Source organism: Rhinatrema bivittatum, chromosome 5 (assembly GCF_901001135.1).
Source record: "Rhinatrema bivittatum chromosome 5, aRhiBiv1.1, whole genome shotgun sequence".
NCBI lineage: Eukaryota > Metazoa > Chordata > Amphibia > Gymnophiona > Rhinatrematidae > Rhinatrema > Rhinatrema bivittatum.
Genome location: NC_042619.1, coordinates 46889015 through 46911919, shown reverse-complemented (window position 1 = coordinate 46911919; position 22905 = coordinate 46889015). Strand labels below are relative to the sequence as shown.

General features: G+C 42.6%; 1 protein-coding gene across 1 annotated transcript in view; it reads right to left on the bottom strand.

Annotated features, from left to right (window-relative positions):
- The window catches only part of LOC115091938, a 268754-nt gene that overhangs the window by 223565 nt on the left and 22284 nt on the right, over window positions 1–22905 (bottom strand). Inside the window, exon 2 of the mRNA XM_029602302.1 lies at window positions 18015–18192. Coding sequence (XP_029458162.1) covers window positions 18015–18192 — 178 coding nt within the window. The remainder of the gene's footprint in view (window positions 1–18014; window positions 18193–22905) is intronic.

Genomic DNA, 22905 nt, shown 5'->3' with positions numbered 1-22905 from the left:
CTTGTATTTATTTATTAAATTAGACTTTGGTTTGATCCCCAAAATGTTCCAAATGAGGAACAGCATAAAAACATCAATTCATGTCATGAATATAATATATAAAAAAAATATATAAAAGTGCTTAAATACAAATACAAAAACTCTTTACACTTACATTTGGATCTCATGCCTCTTTCTTCACACTCTTCTCCATCTCTTCTCCTCCTTGTTCCCCCTCACTGGGTTGCTACCCATCAATCTCCTGCTATCTGGATCCCTTTCCCCCAACATCTACCCCCCTCCGAATATCTCATTCTCCATCATTCCCATACTATCTCCCATGCCTCTCACCCAACCATTTCATTTCATTCACCCCCTCTCAAGTTCTCCCATCTCCTCCAATTAGACTCACTCTCACCCTCTTGAATGCTCTCCCCTTCTCCCCCTCCCCCCAAATAACATCCATGGCCCCCTCTCTTACCCATCCTGCCCATCACCCCTCTGTGTGTATGTGTGTGTGTCTTTGTCTTCTATGTCAACAACCTTTATCCCTACCAATTACCAACTCTACCTCTTTGTCACCTCCTCCCCCCATCCCATCACCACCTCTGTTTCTTTGTCACCCTCCCTTACCTCATCACCTCTGGTTCTGTCACCCTCCCTTCCCCTTCACCACCTTTGTCTTTCTCTTGTGCACACCCATTATTACCTCTTCCCTATCCGTGCTCCAACACCATCTCTAACTCTCATTCACCCCCATGCCACTATCATTATCTATGGCTTTCTTTCAGAAACTAACTCACTCTGACTTCTGGCCAGGATGTGTAGCTGAGAGGTCGCATGGTGGGAGAGCTCTGTTGGGACCTATAGTATTTATTCATATATTTGTTTCCTATCAGGTTGATTTTTAATCTTTTCAAGAGCTTACAGTATTTTCAGAAATTTTGTTTGAGATCTAGGGATGTCAATAAGGGGAGCTTATACTCCAAGAGAAAAGAATAAGATCCAGGAAGTCAAGATGGTTGTGCCAGGAAATCATTCTTATTGAATTTAAAGATGATTTAGTAAGAGATTTCCCGGAGTGTCTCAGCAGAACTTGAAGATAGGCTAAATAAGCTGCAGTTTTCTTCAGATGAGATCAGAGACTATACGGAGAAGTACACAGAGAAAACCATAAACCTTGATCATAGAATCTCAACTGAAGGAATGTCTTCTGATCAATTCTCTATTCAACTAACTGAGCTTAAAACGAAAAATGCAGCATTTCTAGATTGAGTGGAAGATCAAGAAAATAGCGCCTGTAGAAATAATAGCTACAAATTGAGCTACCAGAATGAGTAACAGAGCAAGATCTATTCCAACTATTTCAAGTATGGCTGCCTGAATCATTAGGCCTATCATTGGTCAGAGAGCCTTTCGTGGTGGGGAGGGCTCATCATTTGGTCCCTCAGAGAACTGTTGATACAAGACCCCTGGCAGTAATGGCCCATATTATATATTACACAAATAAAGTAAAACTGGTGACAGCACATAAGAACAAGAATAAAACCTTGTAATATGAAGGGAAAATAATTGCTGTTTTTCAATGACTTCTCCAATAAAGTCTCTGAGGCATGTAAAGAACTGACTCTGATTTTTTTTGTTTAGTTCAAGTGATATTTTTGGTGCAATTCTCAGCAAAGATAAAAGTTTTTGTGGACAGAAAAGCTATCCTTCTTCAAACTAAGGATTGAGCACAAAGATATGTGGATTCTCCTGAGATTTCTTTTCTTTATTTAATATGGTACTGTAACAACGTTTACTTTTCTCTCTCTCTCTATCTTTAATGTTGCCTATGTTTTGAGATTCTGGCTAATTATGGGACCATGTGTTATTATTGTTTTCGAACTATTCTGATCTTTATTATAATTCCCCTTCTCTGAAAACATGTATGCTTCCTTCTATTTTTAATAAGATGAAGCATAATAAACAAGATGTCACCAGTTGGTGATGCATTTCTTTTCATATTTTATTGCTTGGGACTTAGGGGGTCATTTTCTATCCCTATCGCATGCGGAAAGGGACTTTTCAGATGCGATAGCTAGATAGTGGCGGAAGAGGTGCGGAGTCGGGGCGGCATTGGGGCAGACGCGGTGGAAACATCACTGACAGCGATAAGGTAAGACCCGTTATCACCGCCAGTAGCGCGCCCAATAGCACCACCTTTCGCGGTGGCGCTATTGGGGGCGAAAGCCGGCAGCAATAACACCGCGGTGGTGCGATCGCTGCCGGCTTTCACAGGCCCGTCCCCACACTTCACCCAACCACCCCCCATTACCACGGGATTCAATAAGAGAAAATCCAGGCCTTAGTTTCTTCATGGTATTTACAATTGACACCGACCACTATTCTTATTTTCACAATGGATGAGCAACACCAGCTTGGATGATTCTGAGGTAGAGACTTTTTTTTTTCCTTTTTTCTTCTCTTTTTTTTTTTTTTGAAAATGCTAGGCTGAATTTTTTTTTTTCATTGAAACCGTTACAGGGTTCTGTTTGTCACTACATTCTGGTTAGTCTAATTTTGCATATACTGAAGTTTGTGTGAGCTTTGCATTACTGTACTTACTGATGGTAACTTTTAAACAGGCATGCAGGCGCACATGTGCGCATGTTCGGCAGCCTGCACTCAGGGATATGGCATTTTATAACATATGCACATATATGTACGCATGTTATAAAATAGACTGACCATGTGAACATTAGCGATGTGAATCGGAACCGGAATCGGTTCGGATTCCGGTTCCGATTCACATCGTGTTTTGTTTTTTTTTTCGCCCGGCCCGATCGCGGTTTTGTTTATCGGCTGCGCCCGAGCCGATAAACAAAAAACCCACCCCGACCCTTTAAAACTAATCCCTTAGCTTCCCCCACCCTTCCGACCCCCCCCCAAAAAAAAAAACCCATTTTACAGGTACCTGGTGGTCCAGTGGAGGTCCCGGGAGCGATCTCCCGCTCTCGGGCTGTCGGCTGCCACTAATAAAAATGGCGCCGATGGGCTTTGCCCTTACCATGTGAAAGGGTATCCTTGCCATTGGCTGGCCCCTGTCACATGGAGGGAGCACTGGATGGCCGGCATGTGTCGGAGTGGGTTTAGGGGTTATTTTTGTGTGCCGTTTTTCCCGCCCTCCCCCAAAACGATAAGAGAACCCCCACGAACAATATCGTGGGGTTTTCCTATCGTTTTGGGGGAGCCCCCGATTTCTGACGATTTTGAAAATATCGTACGATATTTTCAATCGTCCGAAGCCCGATTCACATCCCTAGTGAACATGTGTGCACAGTTTTAAGTGGACGCACACCTATGCGCACAAATGCCACTTCTACTGCATACGTGGAGGGAATTTAATAGACACGTGTGCTGATGCATTTCCCAGTTTTCCCAGTTCGCACACGTAAGGGATAGCACTTCTAAACCCTCCTAGTTTAATAGTCTCCCTTCTCCACTGTTAGCCCTGACCCTTAAAACCCCACCGATCTAGCTAATTAGCATTATTTTGTTAATTACACGTCCTCCATAGCAGAAGTAAATTTACGCAGCAGGGGAGCCTGGCACTCGCCTGTGCGCTTAAGTATTTGGGTAAAAAATTGAAGTTGAAATCCAGGAATGCCTGTGCCCTGCCCACATCCATGCCCCACCCCTTTTTTTGGAACTTTTCATTTGTGCACGCAGAGGAAGATGCGTGAGTACATGGGCGCCTTTTAAAATATGCTTGCGCGCCGGCCCTGACATACTCGAGTATTTCACGGTTTTGGTACACGCCGGGCTTTTAAAATTCACCTTACTTTGTTTTGTTGTTATAGCGCTTAATTAGAGGGCATACTCGATCCTAAGATGCCTTATGAACGATTATGTTTCTTAAATTCTGCTGCATAAGGAACTGGATGGTTATCCTGTCACCAAATGCTTTTCTTTATTTTCAATTGAGAGCCATGGGATAGTGTTTTTTTTCTTTTTCCCAGCAGTTTTTTGTACTCTGTTTTTAGGACATTTAAATATGGCTGTTTCTGTTTAGTTTGTTCAAACCCGATGGGCTTTTGTTCCCATTCTTGTTTTGGCCCTAGAAGGTGCATCTTCGATTATAGAAGAAAGAAGATAGAATGCAATGAAGATGCAGTCCCTTAGGGTGCAGAAGAGAACATTAACATTCTGTTATTTATTTTTTGATATTGTTTTATGGTATGAATGTCTGAGGAATGGGGAAGTGTGAGTGTAAAAGATTGCAGTCATAATCAGGATGGAAGTATGTGTCTTTAGATGATAATTTTTCTCCTTATTTTATGTTTTTTAATGTATTTGGAGAGCACTTCCCTTTAATGAGAGTTGTGTATCTTGCTTGTAGCATTGTCACTATTTTGACATTATATTTCCAATGGTCTCTCTTAATGGCTGATGTTAAAATAAGTTCTATGAATGTTAATGGCATTCATTCTATTCAATTTCCATTCTATTAATTTTTATATTCCACCTTTTGGTACTTCAAAGTAGATTACATTCAGGTACTGAAAGTATTTTTCCTATCCCCAGAGGGCTTGCAGGAAGTCCAAGAGAAGACCAGCTCCCTGTGAAGGCAAAGCTAGACTGACTGAGGAGCCTTTTTGTAGGACTAACCAAGGAGACGTCACTGCCGCTCCGCAGCTTAGAGGCCGCAGTCCTCAGTCTTGCTTGTGGCAGGGTGCCATCCTCTGTCCACCTGGTACAGCAGGGAAGCCGCCTCCCACGTTGGGGCCTGTCCTATGGCCCTTCTCCTGCTCCTGTACTTCAGCGGCTGCATGGCCGCTGTCTGTGGTCCTGCAGACTTCCTTCTTCCTGTTTCCTTAGGCGTGGGGGCTGTGCTTCTCTGCATTTTTTAAAGGGTCAGGGGGGAGTGGTCCCTCTGGCTCCACCTGCAAGCTCCTCCCTGGGCGTCTCCTTGGTTAGTCCTACAAAAAGGCTCCTCAGTCAGTCTAGCTTTGCCTTCACAGGGAGCTGGTCTTCTCTTGGACTTCCTGCATTCTCCGCTTCTGCTTGGCTTCTTCTTCATGTTCTTCGTGGGATCCCTCATCTGTCCTGGTCTCTACTGATGTCCGTCTGTCCTGATATCTCCATTGTCCCAGTCCCGATGTTCCTTGGTCCAGTCTTGATGTCCTAATGTCTGTCCTGTCTAGATGTCCAAGGCTTCGCTTGATCCATCCTAGCGTGGTCCATGACCACCCCCGCTGGGGTGTGTAGGGCCTCGTGATCTGCAACCTCCCTCACTGAGGTTTGTAGGGTGCTGGTGGGTCTTCTCTATCATTGGAGCCGAGGATCTCCATGTTCCTCTCTGTCACTTCCTGGGTCTGGAGTCTTCTGGATGTCCGCTTCGTCCATTCTGGCTGCCATTCACTGAGTGTCCGAAGAGTCCATCCTGGATCCTCGCCTTTAAGGCTCGTCTCTAATCCTTCCTCCGATGTTCTGGACTCTAGCTACGCCTAGCCCCCAGTGGGCAGTGCTCCTGTGGATAGCCTGAGGGCTGGTCTGGCCCTTATCCGGAGTCTCCTGAGTTTTATCCTGATTTTAACTCATCTCATCCTCACTTTGTCTGAGTCTGATCTTCGTCTGAGTCTGATCTTTGTCTGAATCCTGTCTTCATTAGCATCCACGTTTCAAGTCCTCAACCATCTCTGCCTCATGTCTGGCCTGCCACCTCTGCCATTACCCAGCGGCAGGTCCGAAAGGGCTTGGCGTGGTCAGAGAACTACACAGAGGCCAACCTTGCGTGGTTGGTCTCACTGAGGTATGCAGGTCGGCTTAGGCCTGGTCTTCACTCCGCTCCCAGACATGGACTTGGCTCACCGCAAGGGCACACACTCCTTGTCCTGCACTGGGGAGCACCCAGTGTAACACTATTGACTCTAAACTGTGGGAAATGCAGTTTAAGATTTTACATAGAAGCTATTTTGATGCATCTAAAATGTTTCAAATAGGATTAAAAGACTCAGATGATTGCCCTAAATGTTCTTTTATGACTGGAATGTTTAGTCATAGTGTTTTTTATTATATATTAAGTTATATGATTATTGGGAATCAGTGATAAATGTCATAGAATGAGTGGTAGAGCATAAACCTTTTACTTGAGAAAATCTGTTATTAGGTTTACAGATTGGATAGGCGATAAGTCTAAAGGGGTTGTGAAATTTACCGAAATTGCTTTAATAGTTGCTATATCTGATATACTTATTAGTAATGGTTTACTAAAGATCCATCCCACTGAATTTTGGTATTTACAGGAGAGATTTCAAGATGGCTGCTCCTAATGTTCTCTCCTGCTGACCAGAGGACTTTCTCCAAGTTTTATTTTCCTCTGCAACAGTTTTTCCCTTAATTTTCGATGGGAAAAAGGAAAGGGAAAGCACGTACCTTCCCTGAGATTTCCTCATCGTCACCTGCCGGACCAATCGACAAGTTTATCATGGTGAGCTGCAGGGAAATGGCTCAGCAAACTGGATATGAAGACACGTCCTTGGAGGGTGCAGCATACAATGGCTCGACGTTGTCTTCCCAGACCCTAATGTTTCACTCTTGCCAGATCACTGTCTTCCCCACAAGCAACCTTCCTCAGGTACTGGTTTTGAGACCATAGTCCATGCTATGGTGGATCCTAGTCCAGAGAGACCTTTGGGAACTGCCCTGAGTGTGCCAGCTGGGTTGCCGTTGCCTGTGTCGGTGGGAGTTGAGGGGCCAAGAGGAGTGCTCCTCTACTTCACAGGCATCAGATCTGTTGAGAAATTTGCCTCTACCCCAGGAACCAAAATGAGGGACTGAAGACTTTATTCTTCCTAAGCCCGTTGTTATAACTCTTGATTCTATCTGGGAAGCTATTGCCAGTCTTTCTTTTCAGTTTGGGCATTATGTTATCTCACAGCAGTCTTTTACTGAATCGCTACAAACTTCTAAAAAAGATCTGGAAAAATTATCTGCTCAAGTTTCAGAATTACAACCTCAGATTTCTATACTTAAAGAAAATGGGAATATAACAAAAGGCCATATGGCACTTCAATATAAAATTGAAACTTTAGAATATGTGGTGAGATCTAGGAAAATCTGATTAATAAATTTTCCCAAGCAAAATACTATTTCACCATCTCAGATGTTAAGAAGATACTTTTTGGAGGTATTGAAAATTCCTGAGAATATATTACCACCCTTGGCTAAGTTGTATTATCTACCATCCGCGAGGAAGAATCCATCTCAAGATTTAGAATTACAACCTTCCTTGGATGTTTTGAATATAATTGGTTTTCTGGAAACTCAGGAACTACTGAGACTATTGCTGCAATTTTAATAGCTACTTTTGTGGTGAACTCAGATCAAGACTTGGTGATGAAATATTTCTTTCATAATAGGATTTCCTCTTTGTTGAATTTCTGCGTTAATATATTTCCTGATGTTGCAAAAGACACCCAGCTTAGAAGGAAAAGGTTTCTTATGTTGCGCCCAGGGGTGTTACAACTTGGGGCATTGTTTTGATTAAATTTCCCCTGCAAATGTGAGATTGCATTGCAGGGGGTCAAATACATTTTTTATGACCCCCTTACAATTAACCAATTTCATAACTCAGAGGCAATCTTCTTCTCCATTGAGCGTCTCTTCTCCTATCTCATGTGTCCCTCATATTGATCATTAAATATGTATTATCTGAGTGTAATTATCAGCTTTGTCTTTTTCTTCTTTAATAATATTGATTCCTCACATTGGGCTGGATTTACTAATACCGCAGGGCTCTTTGAATCCCGCGGTAACGGGGGGGGGGGGGGGGCAGTCCTGCGATAGCCGGCAGCTAACGCACCTCCGTGGTGCGATCGGCGCCGGCGTCACGCCAAATAACTAGATCATAAAAGGTGTAGTTATTCGGTGCGAAACTGGCAGCGACAAAGACGCACACCTTTCGCTGTCAGCGAAGTCTTCGTGGCGTCAGCCCCGGTGCCGCCCGACTCCTCCTGTTCTGGGACTGATGCCGCCCCAACTCCACCCCGCTTGGAAATGACCCCCATTGTTTCCTACAATCTCCCCTAGTATTATGGGCTAATATTTGAAAATATTTATTTTTTCATTGGAATTACCTTAATATGCTTTTTTTTTTTGTTTCTGTACAAGGATTATTGGAATTATTGTAAAAGCATTATATTTATATATATATATATATATATATATATATAAATACATATTTTGGTATTTACAAATGTTAGAGTGGATTCATTTGGAAAACTTAGATGTCAAATTCTACATAAGCCTTTGAATAGAGGTGATCAATAAGCCTGTGAAAAGTTTTATAAAATTACACCTCTTAGTTATAAGCAATCAACAGGATAACACTCCACAATGTTTGTATGTTGATTTCTTTCATTAGGTTCAGTGTGGTGTGAAAGGATATATTGTCTGTTTGTTTATATTTGGCTTGCTGTTTGGCAGTTGTTTTATAAACCAAAAGATGTACTACAGAATTAGTTATATACAATAATGTTATTATTCTGTTTAATAAATTATACTGTGGTTACATAAATTAAATAAACTTGAAAATAAAAGAAAGAATTTCAGCCCTCTGACTCTCTCTATTTCCTACCCCCTTTCCAACAGTTCTCAGGTACTCTCCCCCCCCCCCCCCCCCCCTCCCCCAACCATCCTAGATCTCTCTTACCCTTTCAATTTTCCCCCAACATAGCCTTGGTCCTCTTTCACCTGCTGCCAAGCACACAGCACTTGCAGACTTTGGTGTGGATAAAGGTGCCAGACTGTCCAGGTTTGCAATGTTCCCCCCATTCAATCCCCTCTCACATCCCCAATATTCATCCCCTTTCACAACAACCCCTCCCAAGCATTCAGTCCATACTCACCTCCCTTGGAATTCATCCATTCATTTCTCCCCCAAGCATGCACCCTTTTTCACCTCGCCTCATTTAAGCCTTCAATTCTTCCTCCTCCCCCCCCCCCCCCCCAGCCTTTTCAACAACTTATTCCTGAGCCGTAGGAGCACAGAGCCCCTATAGGTTTGCTGCTGTATTCATTCCAGCCCATCCTTTCCTGTCCATAGGCGAAATGTAGCAGTATGGAGAAGGAATGACAGGAGAGGAAGGTTTGGATTGAGGGGCAGAGAGAGCTTTTCTATGCTCTTGCAAGGAATCTTAGGTTTCCTTACCAGAAAGCTTATACCAAAAATTCTGGGGAGAAACAGAGTTATCAATGAGTAGAGGCTGGAGTTTTGGCTCCGCTATATGAGACAAATAGCCTTTATAAACCCCTGCTACCATTTCAATGTCTGGATTTTTAGTTCAATTTTCCCTAAGTTAGCCTGTTGTGGGACTGTTCTGCCTGTGCAGTCCACATTTTGACTATTTGTGGGGGAAAGGACTCTGAGGTTGTCTCAGAGGCCTGGGTAAAAAGCTGGAGACAGTGCCTTAACTCTTTCTTTGATCCAGTTTTTTTGATCCAGTTTTTGGAGACCTTTTGCTATTAGAGAAGTAAGTTTTTCCACTCTTCCTGTCTCCCTTTTTGAGTAAGATTTTTCTATCTATGGTTCTATGAACTGTACACCCTAAGGTACAGGGCCTCAGATTTTTGGGATCCAGAGGAGAAAGAGGTGTCTTTCACCTAGAAAAAAAAAACCCACAGAGGATGCAGTGGTGACATCAAAGAGGAATGAACTCCTATTTCCAATTTGAAGGAGTTGAGAAGAATGGCATAAGAAGTCTTTTGGATTCAGGGATAAATCATTAAAGAGAGAAAAGGTAATATAGTGCCCACCTGGCACTGATAGTGGAGTGGAGAATATTGGAAGGCTATTGGAATTCTATATTACAATAGTCAATATGACTCAGGCCTTGGTCCTGAGTCATATTGATTACTGTAATGGTATATTTGTTGGTTTGTCAGACAAAGTTTTTCGGACTTTGAAGATGGTTCAACATGCGGCAGCTTGGATCATAACTGGTAGTAGTAGATATGAACACATAATCCTGATATTGAAGGAATTTCATTGGCTTCCTGTAAATTACAGAGCCCAGTTTAAAATATTAGTAGTGGACCAATTACTCCATTCTGAGTATAAAGGCATGGTTACAAAGAGGTTACAATGATATCAGTCAGGGAACTGAATTGCTCAAATTACCACCAAGAAGATTATCGGTCCCAGATGATAAGAAAAAGAGCTTGCTCATTTATGGCCCCTTTTAAGTGGAATGCTTTGCTGGTAGATTTGAGAATGGAATGTGATAGAAAACAATTTTGAAGTGGGAGGAGAAAGTAACAAAATCAATCAGCTCAAAAAAGCAGAAAAAATGTCTAGTAAGTGCAACAAATCAAGGGAGAAAAATTGGAAAGCTATGACTACAAATACTCATTGTTTGGGCAAAATAGATTTACCCAAGGGAAGTCTTGCCTAAATCTGCTTCTGTTTTTTGAAGGGGTTAATATACATGTGGATAAAGGTGAACCAGTAGATGTAGTGTATTTGGATTTTCAGAAGGTGTTTGACAATGTCCCTCATGAGAGGCTTCTACAAAAACTAAAAAGTCATGGGATAGGAGGCAATGTCATTTCGTGGATTACAAACTGGTTAAAAGACAGGAAACAGGCAGTAGGATTATTAAATGGTCAATTTTCTCAGTGGAAAAGGGTAAACAGTAGGGGTGTGCATTCGGATTGACCGCATTAGTAAAACGCAACTCATATTTTTTTTTTACTTAAAAAATTGATTCGACATAAACGATCGGATTTCCCACATATCGAACATAGATATGTTCGATATGTGGGAAATCGCGATTGTTGAGCCAAAATAAAAATATAAACCCCCTCACCCTCCTTAATCCCCCCCCCCCGACTTACCACAACTCCCTGGTGATGGAGCGAGGAGTGAGGACGCCATTTCTGCAATCCTTGGCGAGAAGCATGTGACGTCGGCGGCACGTCGAGTGACGCCGGCGTCACGTGATTCCCGGCTCGTTCGCGCCGGACGGCTCGTTCGGCCCAAAAAGAACTTTTGGCCAGCTTGGGGGGGCCTCCTGACCCCCCCAAGCTGGCCAAAAGTTCTTTTTGGGCCGAACGAGCCGTCCGGCGCGAACGAGCCGGGAATCACGTGACACCGCGTCACTCGACGTGCCACCGACGTCACATGCTTCTCGCCAAGGATTGCAGAAATGACGTCCTCACTCCTCGCTCGATCACCAGGGAGTTGTGGTAAGTCTGGGGGGGGGGGATTAAGGAGGGTGAGGGGGTTTAAATTTTTTTTTTGCACATATGTACATATACCCAACTCATTGGATTTTTTTTATGTCCATATTGGCCGCAAGTGGGACCCCCTTTCGGACATAAAAAATATGAACATAAAATTTTGCTCTGCACATCCCTAGTAAACAGTGGAGTGACTCTGGGGTCTGTACTTGGACCGGTGCTTTTCAATATATATATAAATGATCTGGAAAGGAATACGATGAGTGAGGTAATCAAATTTGCGGATGATACAAAATTATTCAGAGTAGTTAAATCACAAGCGGATTGCTATACATTACAGGAGGACCTTGCAAGACTGGAAGATTGGGAATCCAAATGGCAGATGAAATTTAATGTGGACAAGTGCAAGGTGTTACATATAGGGAAAAATAACCCTTGCTGTAGTTACACGATGTTAGGCTCCATATTAGGAGCTACCACCCAGGAAAAAGATCTAGACATCATAGTGGATAATACTTTAAAATCATCGGCTCAGTGTGCTGCAGCAGTCAAAAAAGCAAACAGAATATTAGGAATTATTAGGAAGGAAATGGTTAATAAAATGGAAAATGTCATAATGCCTCTATATCGCTCCATGGTGAGACCGCACCTTGAATACTGTGTACAATTCTGATCGCCACATCTAAAAAAAGATATAGTTGCGACGGAGAAGGTACAGAGAAGTCAACCAAAATCATAAAGGGGATGGAACAGCTCCCCTATGAGGAAAGGCTGAAGAGGTTAGGGCTGTTCAGCTTGGAGAAGAGATGGCTGAGTGAGGATATGTGTTGGAAACAGGATGCTGGGCTTGATGGACCCTTGGTCTGACTCCGCATGGCAATTTCTTATGTTCTTATGTTCTTATAATATCTCAGATCTGAAGGCCCTAATGGTGGAGGCAGACTTGGACATTGTTGCAGTTACAGAGACATGGTTCATGGATTCTCATGATTGGAATATGGCCATACCAGGCTATAACTTATTAAGGAAGGACAGAGAAGACAGAAAAGTGGGAAGAGTAGCTCTTTATGTCAAAAACAATATCTAAGCACTGAACTACAAGGAATGTGGGGTAGAGAAGAAACATTATGGGCCATCCTTAAAAAAAGAGATGATGCATCCCTTTTTACTGGAGTGGTTTACAGGCCTATGACTCAAACGGAAGAACTAGACAGAGATCTGGTTGAAGATCCCAAAAGGTGGAAAAGAAGGGAGAAGTGTTGATTGTTGGAGATTTTAATCTACCGGATGTAGACTGGAGAATCCCCTCACACAACGATGAAATTTGTACAATGTTCTCTCAACCGAGCTTGATGGACACTCTACCTGGCTAACATCAAGCTAGGTTGAGAGAACATTGTACAAATCTCATCGCTGTGTGAGTTTTCACACTCCAAAAGACATCAAATCTTCACAAAAGTGCACTTTTCTGTTCGTACGTCTCACTCTGCCTGTCAAAGTGGCCCCTAGCCCCTACACTACTACCTAAAACTCACCTTGAGTTACTAGGTGGGCCTCCTATAGTAGCATAAATAGCTAACTACTATAAGGACCTTATAGATAGTCTCTCTCTCTCTCTCCCCAAAAAAATTCACACTATGGACATATTGTACATAAGAACATAAGAAAATACCATACTGGGTCAGAACAAGGGTCCATCAAGCCCAGCATCCTGTTTCCAACGGTGGCCAATCCAGGCCATACAAACCTGGCAAGTACCCAAAAACTAAGTCTATTCCATGTTACCATTGCTAATGGCAGTGGCTATTCTCTAAGGGGTAGATTTTCAAACCGCGCGATTTGGCCTACTTTTGCTGGCGCATCAGGCGCAAGCAAAAGTACGCTGGATTTTAGTAGATACGCGCGTATCCGCTAAAATCCGGGATCGGCGCGCGCAAGGCTATGGATTCTGTATAGCCGGCGTGCGCCGAGCCGCGCAGCCTACCTCCGTTCCCTCCGAGGCCGCTCCGAAATCGGAGCGGCCTCGGAGGGAACTTTCTTTTGCCCTCCCCTCACCTTCCCCTCCCTTCCCCTACTTAACCCACCCGCCCGGCCCTGTCTAAACCCCATCCTTACCTTTGTCGGGGGATTTACGCCTCCCAGAGGGAGGCGTAAATCCCCGCGCGCTAGCGGGCCACTAGCGCGCCGGGACGCGACCTGGGGGCGGGTCCGGAGGGCGCGGCCACGCCCCCGGACCGCCCCGGGCCGTAACCATGCCCCTGGACCCGCCCCCAAAATGCTCCCGACACGCCCCCAAAATGGCGCTGCGCTCGGTCCCGCCCCCGACACGCCCCCCTCCGAAAACCCCGGGACTTACGCGAGTCCCGGGGCTCTGCGCGCGCCGGTAGGCCTATGTAAAATAGGCTCACCGGTGCGCAGGGCCCTGCTCGCCTAAATCCGCCCGGATTTGGGCGGATTTAGGCGAGCAGGGCTCTTAAAATCCGCCCCTAAGTGAACTTAATAGCAGGTAATGGACTTCTCCTCCAAGAACTTATCCAAACCTTTTTTAAACACAGCTATACTAACTGCACTAACCACATCCTCTGGCAACAAATTCCAGAGTTTAATTGTGCGTTGAGTAAAAAAGAACTTTCTCAGATTAATTTTAAATGTGCCCCATGCTAACTTCATGGAGTGCCCCCTAGTCTTTCTACTATCCGAAAGAGTAAATAACCGATTCACATCTACCCGTTCTAGACCTCTCATGATTTTAAACAACTTAACACCAATGAAAAAGGTATATTTATTTTTATTTATTTATTTAAAATTTCTTATATACCCTTATAGCAAATAAAATTTGATCAAAACAGTTTACAAACATTTCTAATTTAACAAAATAAAATATAAATATAAAATAAAGATAGAATTTTTAGAATAGTAAAATAAAAATAAAGTTAGAACAAAAATACAATAGGTAACATATCAATATAAAATAATAAATTTATATCTATAGAGATAAATAAATCTGTTTTACTAAAACAAAAAGATAGAAATAAGAATAGTTATTTCAACCACAGGGGAATAGGGGAGGAGAAGTACCTTGTCTCTTATTCTATGTTTTTAAATGCTTCTTTGAACAAGTATGTTTTTAGTGCCTTCTTAAAATCCTTACTGTTAGAAATTTGGCGTAATGAGTTTGGTAGGGCATTCCAGTGTATAGGTCCTACAACCGAAAATGCTCTATGTCGGGTTACACTCAGTCTACCTAGTCTTACGGACAGAATATCTAAAAGGCTCTTGTTTGAAGATCTGAGTTCTCTTGACGGCTTATAGATTCTTAAAGTAGAGCAGAGCCATGTACAATTAGCACTGTTTAATAAAGAATGAATTATGGTTAATATTTTATACAAAATCTGATATTTTATAGGCAGCCAGTGTAAATTGTATAAGATAGGAGAGATATGTTTCTTTAAAGTTGTGCCAGTAAGAATATGAGCTGCAGTGTTTTGTATTAACTGCAATGGTCTGACATTTGATTCCAGTAGACCCAAATATAGACCATTACAGTAGTCTAAACCTGAAAATATCAAAGATTGGAGAACTGAATGGAAATCTTGAACAAATAGCAAAGGTTTTAGTCATTTTAATAAATGCAGTTTGAAAAATGCATTTTTAACCACTTTTGAAATGTGACCGGATAAGGAAAGATTTGAGTCCAGTGTGACTCCTAAACTGCGAGCTTGTTTATTGATAGGGATAGTTCGTTATCGATCATAATGTGTGAAGGAAGACTGTTAAAATTGTGTGATATCATGTGTTAGGACTTTGCAAAGCCAGCCTAGTTTCACAAAATTTACACTCATTTTACAAATTAGCATTGCACCATGCGTTATGGTATTTTTCGCATGCAAAAACGCCATAACGCGAGTTGGAAAATAACTCCCTAAGCCTGATACTTTGATGCAACTCCAACATTGTTCTCTGTTTTCACAGCAATGGATAAGGGAAATTGGATTCAAACAGCATCCTAGGGCCCTGACTTTTATGCTCTGGTAAACTGATAAGCATGGGGGTAACCTGCACAGTGCAGCAGATACTGGCATAAGCTTGCTGGGCAGTCTGGGTGGATCATTTGGTCCTTTTCTGCCATCATTTTTATGTTTCAATAAGTAATTGAAAACTTTACTACGTCAACATGGGGCTGAAGTAAGTTGCGCACGCCGGCCAACTGCCAGCACCCCATCCCAGGCCCAGCGGCCGTGTGGAGGCCTCCGCCCACGCCCTGCCCATTTTTTCAAGCCCCAGGACTTACACGCATCCCGGGGCTATATACGCGCCGCCGAGCCTGGATTTACGTGCATAGATCTTTGAAAATCTGCCCCATAATGGTCCAGATTTTAAAACATATGCGCGGCCTACATGTGCGCGCATCACCCGGCGCATCCACATGTACACCCGATTTTATAACATGTGTGCGCAGGCGCGCGCATGTTATAAAATCCAGGGTGCACCTTGCGCGCCGAGCCCTATCCGAGCTGTGCTGCCCTCCCCTGTTCCCAGGCTGCTCCAAAATCGGAGCAGCCTCGAAGGGAACCCTTACCCTCCCACCCCACCTTCCCTTCCCTTCCCCTACCTCCCGCTACCTCTCCCACCCTTTACCCCCTACCTTTTCCTTTTTGTCTTCTTTGTTCCAAAACTTACTTCAGCCCTGGAGCTGAAGTTGCGCGCGCGCGCACCATCCCAGGCCCAGCAGCCATGCGGAGGCCTCTGGCCATGTCCCACCCCTTTTTTCAAGCCCCAGAACTTAAATGCATCCCGGGGCTTTACGCGCACCGCCGGGCCTTTTGAAAATAGCCCGGCGTGCGTAAATCCTCCTGGTAAGTGGTGACTCTCCAAATACTCTGCGAAAATTGAAAAATTGTAAATTAAGGTTTCTAGCTTGATTTTCCAAATATTCTACACGTAGAGACACTGTATTTGATTCTTTGACTACAGCCGCATTAAAGACTTGCAAATCCTTGATTTTATTTTCAGCATTAGCTAGCTTCCCCTGAAAAGTCACATTCAATCTTTGAAGACTCAAATTTGGAAGTTAGGTCAATTTTGTTGTTAGAATCCTTAAGAGATCTCCCAAGGCCTTCTAAGAGATCCCAAATATCATCCAAAGTTACCACTGACGGCTTGTTAGACAAAAAGGAGGATTCACCAGAGAAGGGCCACAAAACCAATGCTGGGCTGCCTATCAATACCTGTGTACTTGATGGCAAAGGCTCTCCCTGAGCCAACATCGGTGGAGGAGATGAATGAACCACACAACTCTTCTCACCGGCTTCACCAGACAACATCGATAAGAAGAACTGCTCCAAAGCCGCTGCACCTAGGGCTCCCACTGATGGAAGAATTGCCAAGCTGTCATCATTGTGCACCTCTGAAGGAGGTGGAAAGGCTGGTCTCTCCACAGGAGGAAACTGAAGATCTTCGGGACTGAGCGATACTTCTCCTGGCAAGTCGGGTGCTCCCTCACCCGTTCTCGCAAAGGAGCCTTCAGTCCCAACAAGTGCTGGTCCAGCAGGTATGTAGGATGGAATAAGCTGCCGTCCAGGAAGGGGGATATCAGCGGGGGAATACTCAAACCTTCCCTTTGTGTTTGGAAGGCATTTTTAAGTAAGTAAAAGGAAAATCTGGAGTAGCTAAAAACAGCCAGTGTCACACCACCATCTTGGGTCACTTTACTATATCCATACTTTTAACTAGGAAGAGGAGGACAATTTTCAGTTAGGTCAACTGTATAAAAGGCTTTGAAAAATGTCCTATCAACAGGCAAAAAATACTTCAAAAAAGAAATGGGAGAGAAAACCCAGAAAGTAAAACTTCTTTGCTTAGGAGGTGAAGAGACCTTGCTACAGGAGGTGACCACATAGTTCCCTCTACTTTAGGGGGACCACCATAGAGCCACTAACAATGGCTAGTAACAGCATCGGGATGTGCAAAAAATATAATGAATGAGGCCATCTTTGGTTTGTTCCAGATGGTACCATTTTTAAAGTTCCAGGACCAGGGACAGAAGTGAGTGGGCTTCACTTCTGCCCTTAATGATCTTACCGGGACTGTAGGAAGGGGGTAAACGGAGGTTGGGGTGGAAGCTCCCCAGCCTCAACAGATTTGAACGGAGGGGTGGAAGGGAGCTGGGGAAGCCCAGCCACACAAATTAGATTATGGCAGGGCAGGAGGCTGCTTGGGGACCTTGGGAAGCCAATTTTTTTAATTGGTTTATATTTTATTTTTTTTTGGTGGGGTGACATCAGGAAGTGTTCCTGTTAATTTATAAAATTTTATCATGGTTTTCAGAGTTGCTAATATCTAAAATTTGTCATTACTGTGATATATATTTTGCCTCCTATTGAAATGTATTGGACTATAAGCATTTCTACCATGAGGCTAACTGAAAAATACACTTTTTTTAAATTTAAAAATGAAGAACATTTTCACCTAATGAGTTAAAGCTGGAACCTATTTTCTTCCAAAACATTGTCCCTATTTAGTGCAGTGTACAAGAACATTAAATCCCCTGCCTCACTCAAATAGGTGAATTTGTGATGCATATTTTTGTAAGAACACATTTTTGCTGTCAATAGCTCATAAGCACAGAATTGCAACTTGAGAACAGGCACGGTTTAATCATAAATATTAATGATACCAAAGAAGCTTCAGAAAATAATGAACAATTTTGCATGCTGCAATAGTTATGATATCCAAAAATTGCATTTATGCGAATTATCATTAAAAGAATCCCCAAAGAAGCATTGTAGTACCATGTCTGTATGTATACATACCTTCTGGGCATAATGCATTTCTTTATTTTTATGTGCTACAGTGTCTACATTTCCAGGAGTATGTAGAACATTGGCTTGTGGAGAATTTCTTCTTCTCATTAACTTTCCTGCTTCATCCTTATTGCTGTCAGTGCTTTCCTTGTCAACATCTCTGTGCTCCATTTTATTTATTGGAGAGCTGTCAATTGCACAGAAATAATATAAAGCAGATTAATGTAAGGAAATAATGTGTATCTTGGTAGAGAAGCAGCCCAGGTAAGAAATTTACACTTCAATGCAACATTCACTCCAAGTCATGGAATTCATTTTTTCCTAATCTACATTTCGTGACTGTAGATTCACAGCATGCATTAAATTTGGGTGTCTGTGAAATGACATCATAAAATACAGGCTATTGGAGTAATGCTGAAATAAAAATAGGGCATCTAACATTTGGAAATTAGTATTTGTAGTTTATAGAGAGGAAAGGCTGCATAAGAGAATTATACTCTCACTATGGACCTCGGAGATCTTATCTGAAATTTAATCTACATTTCTAAAGAAAATGAATTTGGTGGTCTTGGCTTTGTTGTTTTTGGGAGAAATACAGATGCAATTTGAATGTGTCATTTTAAACTCTAAGTATAGGAATCTCAGTGAATCTGCATAGTAATGACTTGAGGAAGGGTGTTGAAGTGTTCTTTACCTGTCTGTGCATTTTTAAGTCTTGCCTGCATGTGTATATTCTAATCTGTAGTTGTATTTATAGTGTACATGGGAATATGCCTATTTTAGTGCATTCATATATATATATAATTCATGGAAGTGAGCATGTTTATACGTATTCTTGTAGATTAACTATTGAGCCACTTAGTCCCTGCCCTAGACCTTGAGAACTGTTTATTTATCATCAAGACCAGACAAAACATTCTTTTAATATAAAAATTAATGTTCTTGAAATGTTATAATGCAAAATATTTTACTTAGCTCTTGTTTACATGTGATTTGCTATTTATGATTGAATGCACATTTAAGGTACAATTTTCAAAGCTATTTCTGTAATGTGTACCTGGACAAAATGGCTTGGACTTGGACTTTAGATTTCATTTTTCATTTTTTTCAAATCAAGCTCAAGGTAAGTTACAATTCAAGTACTGTAGTTATTTCTCTGCCCAAGATGACTTACAATCTAAATTGTACCTGAAACAATAGAGGGTTAAATGACTTGGTCCTAAAAATTGCCAGCCTCCAACCAGCCAAAAGGACATATGGCCTTCCACAGTAGTGTTTTTCAACCTTTTGGATGCCAGGGACCTTAGCTACCTTCCTTAAAATATGTGTATTGGCCACAGTGCTTATGAGTTGTGGGGGGAGGGGTAAAATATTTGGGGAGTGTTACTCCCTCCCTTTACCAGGTCTTTTATATCATGGATCAGCCTTACAGCTGGTTCATGTCATTTAAGAAGGTAACACCCCAGTTTAAGAGAATTGTTTTCCAAAAAAGTAGCTCTTATTTTTTTTAAAAACCTCTCCCCTTACTTTTGAGTGCTACTAAAAAAAACAAATTTTAATTATTTTTCTCCTCAAGGTGTCCAGCAAAAAGAAGCCAAGGTAAGGCAAGTTAATGTCCATTACAGATGGTCAGAGCTTATGCTACCATTGCCTGGGACAGATCACAACCAAGCAAACTGCTATAATTGCAGATAGGTGTCCCCACACACTCAATGTGCCAAGGTATATAAAATGGTGGAACTATGTAAGTCTCTTAGAAGTCGCAATTAGTCCTCCTCCCGCAGTACAGCATCATGTGCCTTACTAGGAAAAGAGTTGAGCAGGAGTGCCTCAAAAACTCTCTCTTTGGTAAGACAGGTCAAAAACTTGTGGTTTCAGTAGTGCTGACTGTCCAGCATTGAAGAAGAAGCAGCATCACTCCATGGAACCACTGAAGCAGCCAGTGTCGAAGAAGCATCAGCCTTCGTTGTCCTCAATGCCAATCCAAGCTTGGCGCATCAGCACCATCAACACATGCTGCATCAGTACTGTCAAAGCACACTGCAGTGACACTGCTGACATACAGTGCATGGGCCAGTGACGCATGGGGAATTTCGAGAAGTCAACTCTGGTGCCAATACCCAGAAAATAAAATGTATTAGGGCTTGGATAGATCCAGTACAGGAGAGATCTTTTTCTTGACAGAACAGGAAGACACTTTGAGATTACTCATTCACAAGCTATTAAACTCGCGATGTTCCTGGTTGTTTTAGGTCTTATGGCAGCATCCACTCATGTAGTTCCATTAACTTGCCTCTATATCTATCATATGCAATGGGGTTTACACTGTCAATGGGACCAGATAACTCAACCCTTGACAACTATAGTATAAGTTTCAAGGAATATGAAATAGGAAATTCACTGGTAGCTAAACCCCACACACTCTTCAGTATGCAGTTCCACTCCACAGTCTCCTTAATCAAGTAAACTTAGCAACAGTTGTCTCTGCAAAAGGTTGAGGGTGCCCACTCTGGATTGTTTTAAACCCAAGGAACTTGGTCCTCTGAGAGAGACATTGTCAAGTCAGTTAGAACTGATCATAATCAGATATGCTCTATCAACTTTCACACATCTTCTCCAAAGCATGAGCATTCTAATTCAAATAAAAAACCAGGTGGCCATGTTTTATGTGAACAAACAGGGAGTCAGAGTCATTGAATTTCTGCCAAGAAGTGATATGGATATGGGAATGAGCATGCAAACATCAAGCTATCCCCTCCAGGGATCTCCAACATGCTAGCGGATCATCTATCAGAGTCTCTTCCACATGAGTGGCCTCTGCAACTGTCAACAGCTGACTCACTATTCAACTTATGGGGTCTTCCAACAAGCAAACTATTTGCGTTGAAAGCTGGAAAATTTTTGTATAATTCTTTCCAAGAAACTCAGATTAGCTCAAAATGCTTTTCTGCTCAATTGGAGTGCAAATCTCAGGTATGTATAACCCACTTTTCAGGAATAAGCTGGATCCCAAAAGGCCATAAAACAATGTCTTAAACAGGGCTAGTTTTACAATCTCTTTCCCCTTATTCTTGTCCCAAGAGGTGGGGCCTTTCTGTTGGGGAGAAAGATAACCTTCTAGGCCCAAGGCATAGGTGAACTTGTGTGTGTGTGTGTGTGTGTATGTGTTATCATAGCTCTTTGAGATATGTACCATGACAAAACAGGCTAGACTCACTGGATGGGTGTTCAAAATAAAGTTTATTGTGATTGATTTTAAAAGAATCAATAGGAGCAAATAATAAAGTGTCCAGTTACATCCAGGTTCTTTAGCCTTATGGAAGTATAGGTTTAGTGTCTCCCTCTATGGCAGTGTTCCTTTGTATGGAAGCTTGGAACTATTATATCATCCATGGTGTGGTATGAATATATGTCCCAAGGTGGAGGGGGGTATCCTAACCAGGGCATATGTCCCCTTTCCCAGAGTACCTGAGGTCCAGAGGGCACTCCTGAACTGCCCATGTCCTGTGTCCCGGAGTGGAAACTCTGTTGGGTATCTCCAGAAGTTCTTCAATTCTGTCCATAATTTCTGGACTCAGGGCCAGAGCAACAAGAACACTCAGACTCAGTACAATAGTACAAAGTGAAATTTATTTGGCTTTACCAAGTGTTCCTGGGAGATGCGATATAAATGCCCTCTATCTTTTCAAAATCATCAGCATCTCCCAGAATAACAGGAATGGCTCTCCTATATAGTCAAAAATACATCATTACGAAGTTTCTAGAATCACATGACTGCCCAAAAACTCATTTACAAAAAACACATGATGCTGTTGTCATGATAACCTAGTATGCATAGAAAATGCTTGTGAGGGCACCCCTCATTCATTTGTAAAAATCATACTATTTACTTGTCTTCCCTGAAACCACCCTTCCACCATAAAAGTTCCTTTATCAACACGGCTTTGATGCACTCTGTTCTTCTTGACTCTTCTTTACAAAGCCAAAAATTTAGTTTATTTTGGCTTTGTAAAGAAGAGTCAAAGACAAGTGTTCCTGGGAGATGCTAGTTATTACAGATAGAGGGCATATAGCATCTCCCAGGAACACTTGTCTTTGACTCTTCTTTACAAAGCCAAAATAAACTAAATTTTAAACCTCTTGCTGAGTCGAAGTGTTCTTGTTGCCCTGGCCCTGCGTACAGAAATTATGTACATTTCTCTTCTTACCAAACATAATAGACCTTACAGGGGGAAAGGTCATCACTGGAAATAGTTCTCAGAGCTTCTAGCTCTGGGTAAGCAAGAGGGCAGAAAAAAGACTTCCCACTGATAATGGAAAACTTCAAAAAGCTGGAAAAACAATACTTGATCTTCACTCGCTGGTCTCTGCAACCTCCTCCTCCCTTCTGCATAGGGTAGAGAAGGGATATCTGTCTCCCAGCCAACACAGGTCTCCAAGATACAAAACCTCTCAAACGTATTAAAAATATTCAAAACTTTCTCTATCTCTCTCTTTCCTCCAGACTATATCCAAGACCTGGCAGGGCAGTATCTCTCCCTTTCTTATTCAGGCTGAGGACCTAAACTTGGAGACCACACCAAAACACATCACTTCCAACACTCCCTCATGGTCTAAGGGCTATCCATTCTAGCAAGCCTCAGGGGGAGGTGCCAGTTGGAATGGTATGAACCCTCTAGATGACTAACCATGGGTTGGGAGCTAGGGCAATCTATTGGAGACATTAGGGGGGTTCTTTACATATGCTTTTCCACCAAGTTCATTAATAGCTGTTATGATTCTGCACTTACCAATGTGGCACAGAGCCGCCGACGTTCTTTGCAGCAGGAGCTGCAGTCAGCTGTTTCCTCTCTTCACCACGGCAGGGAGCCGTAGACTTCGGGGCTTCAATGTGGCCGGA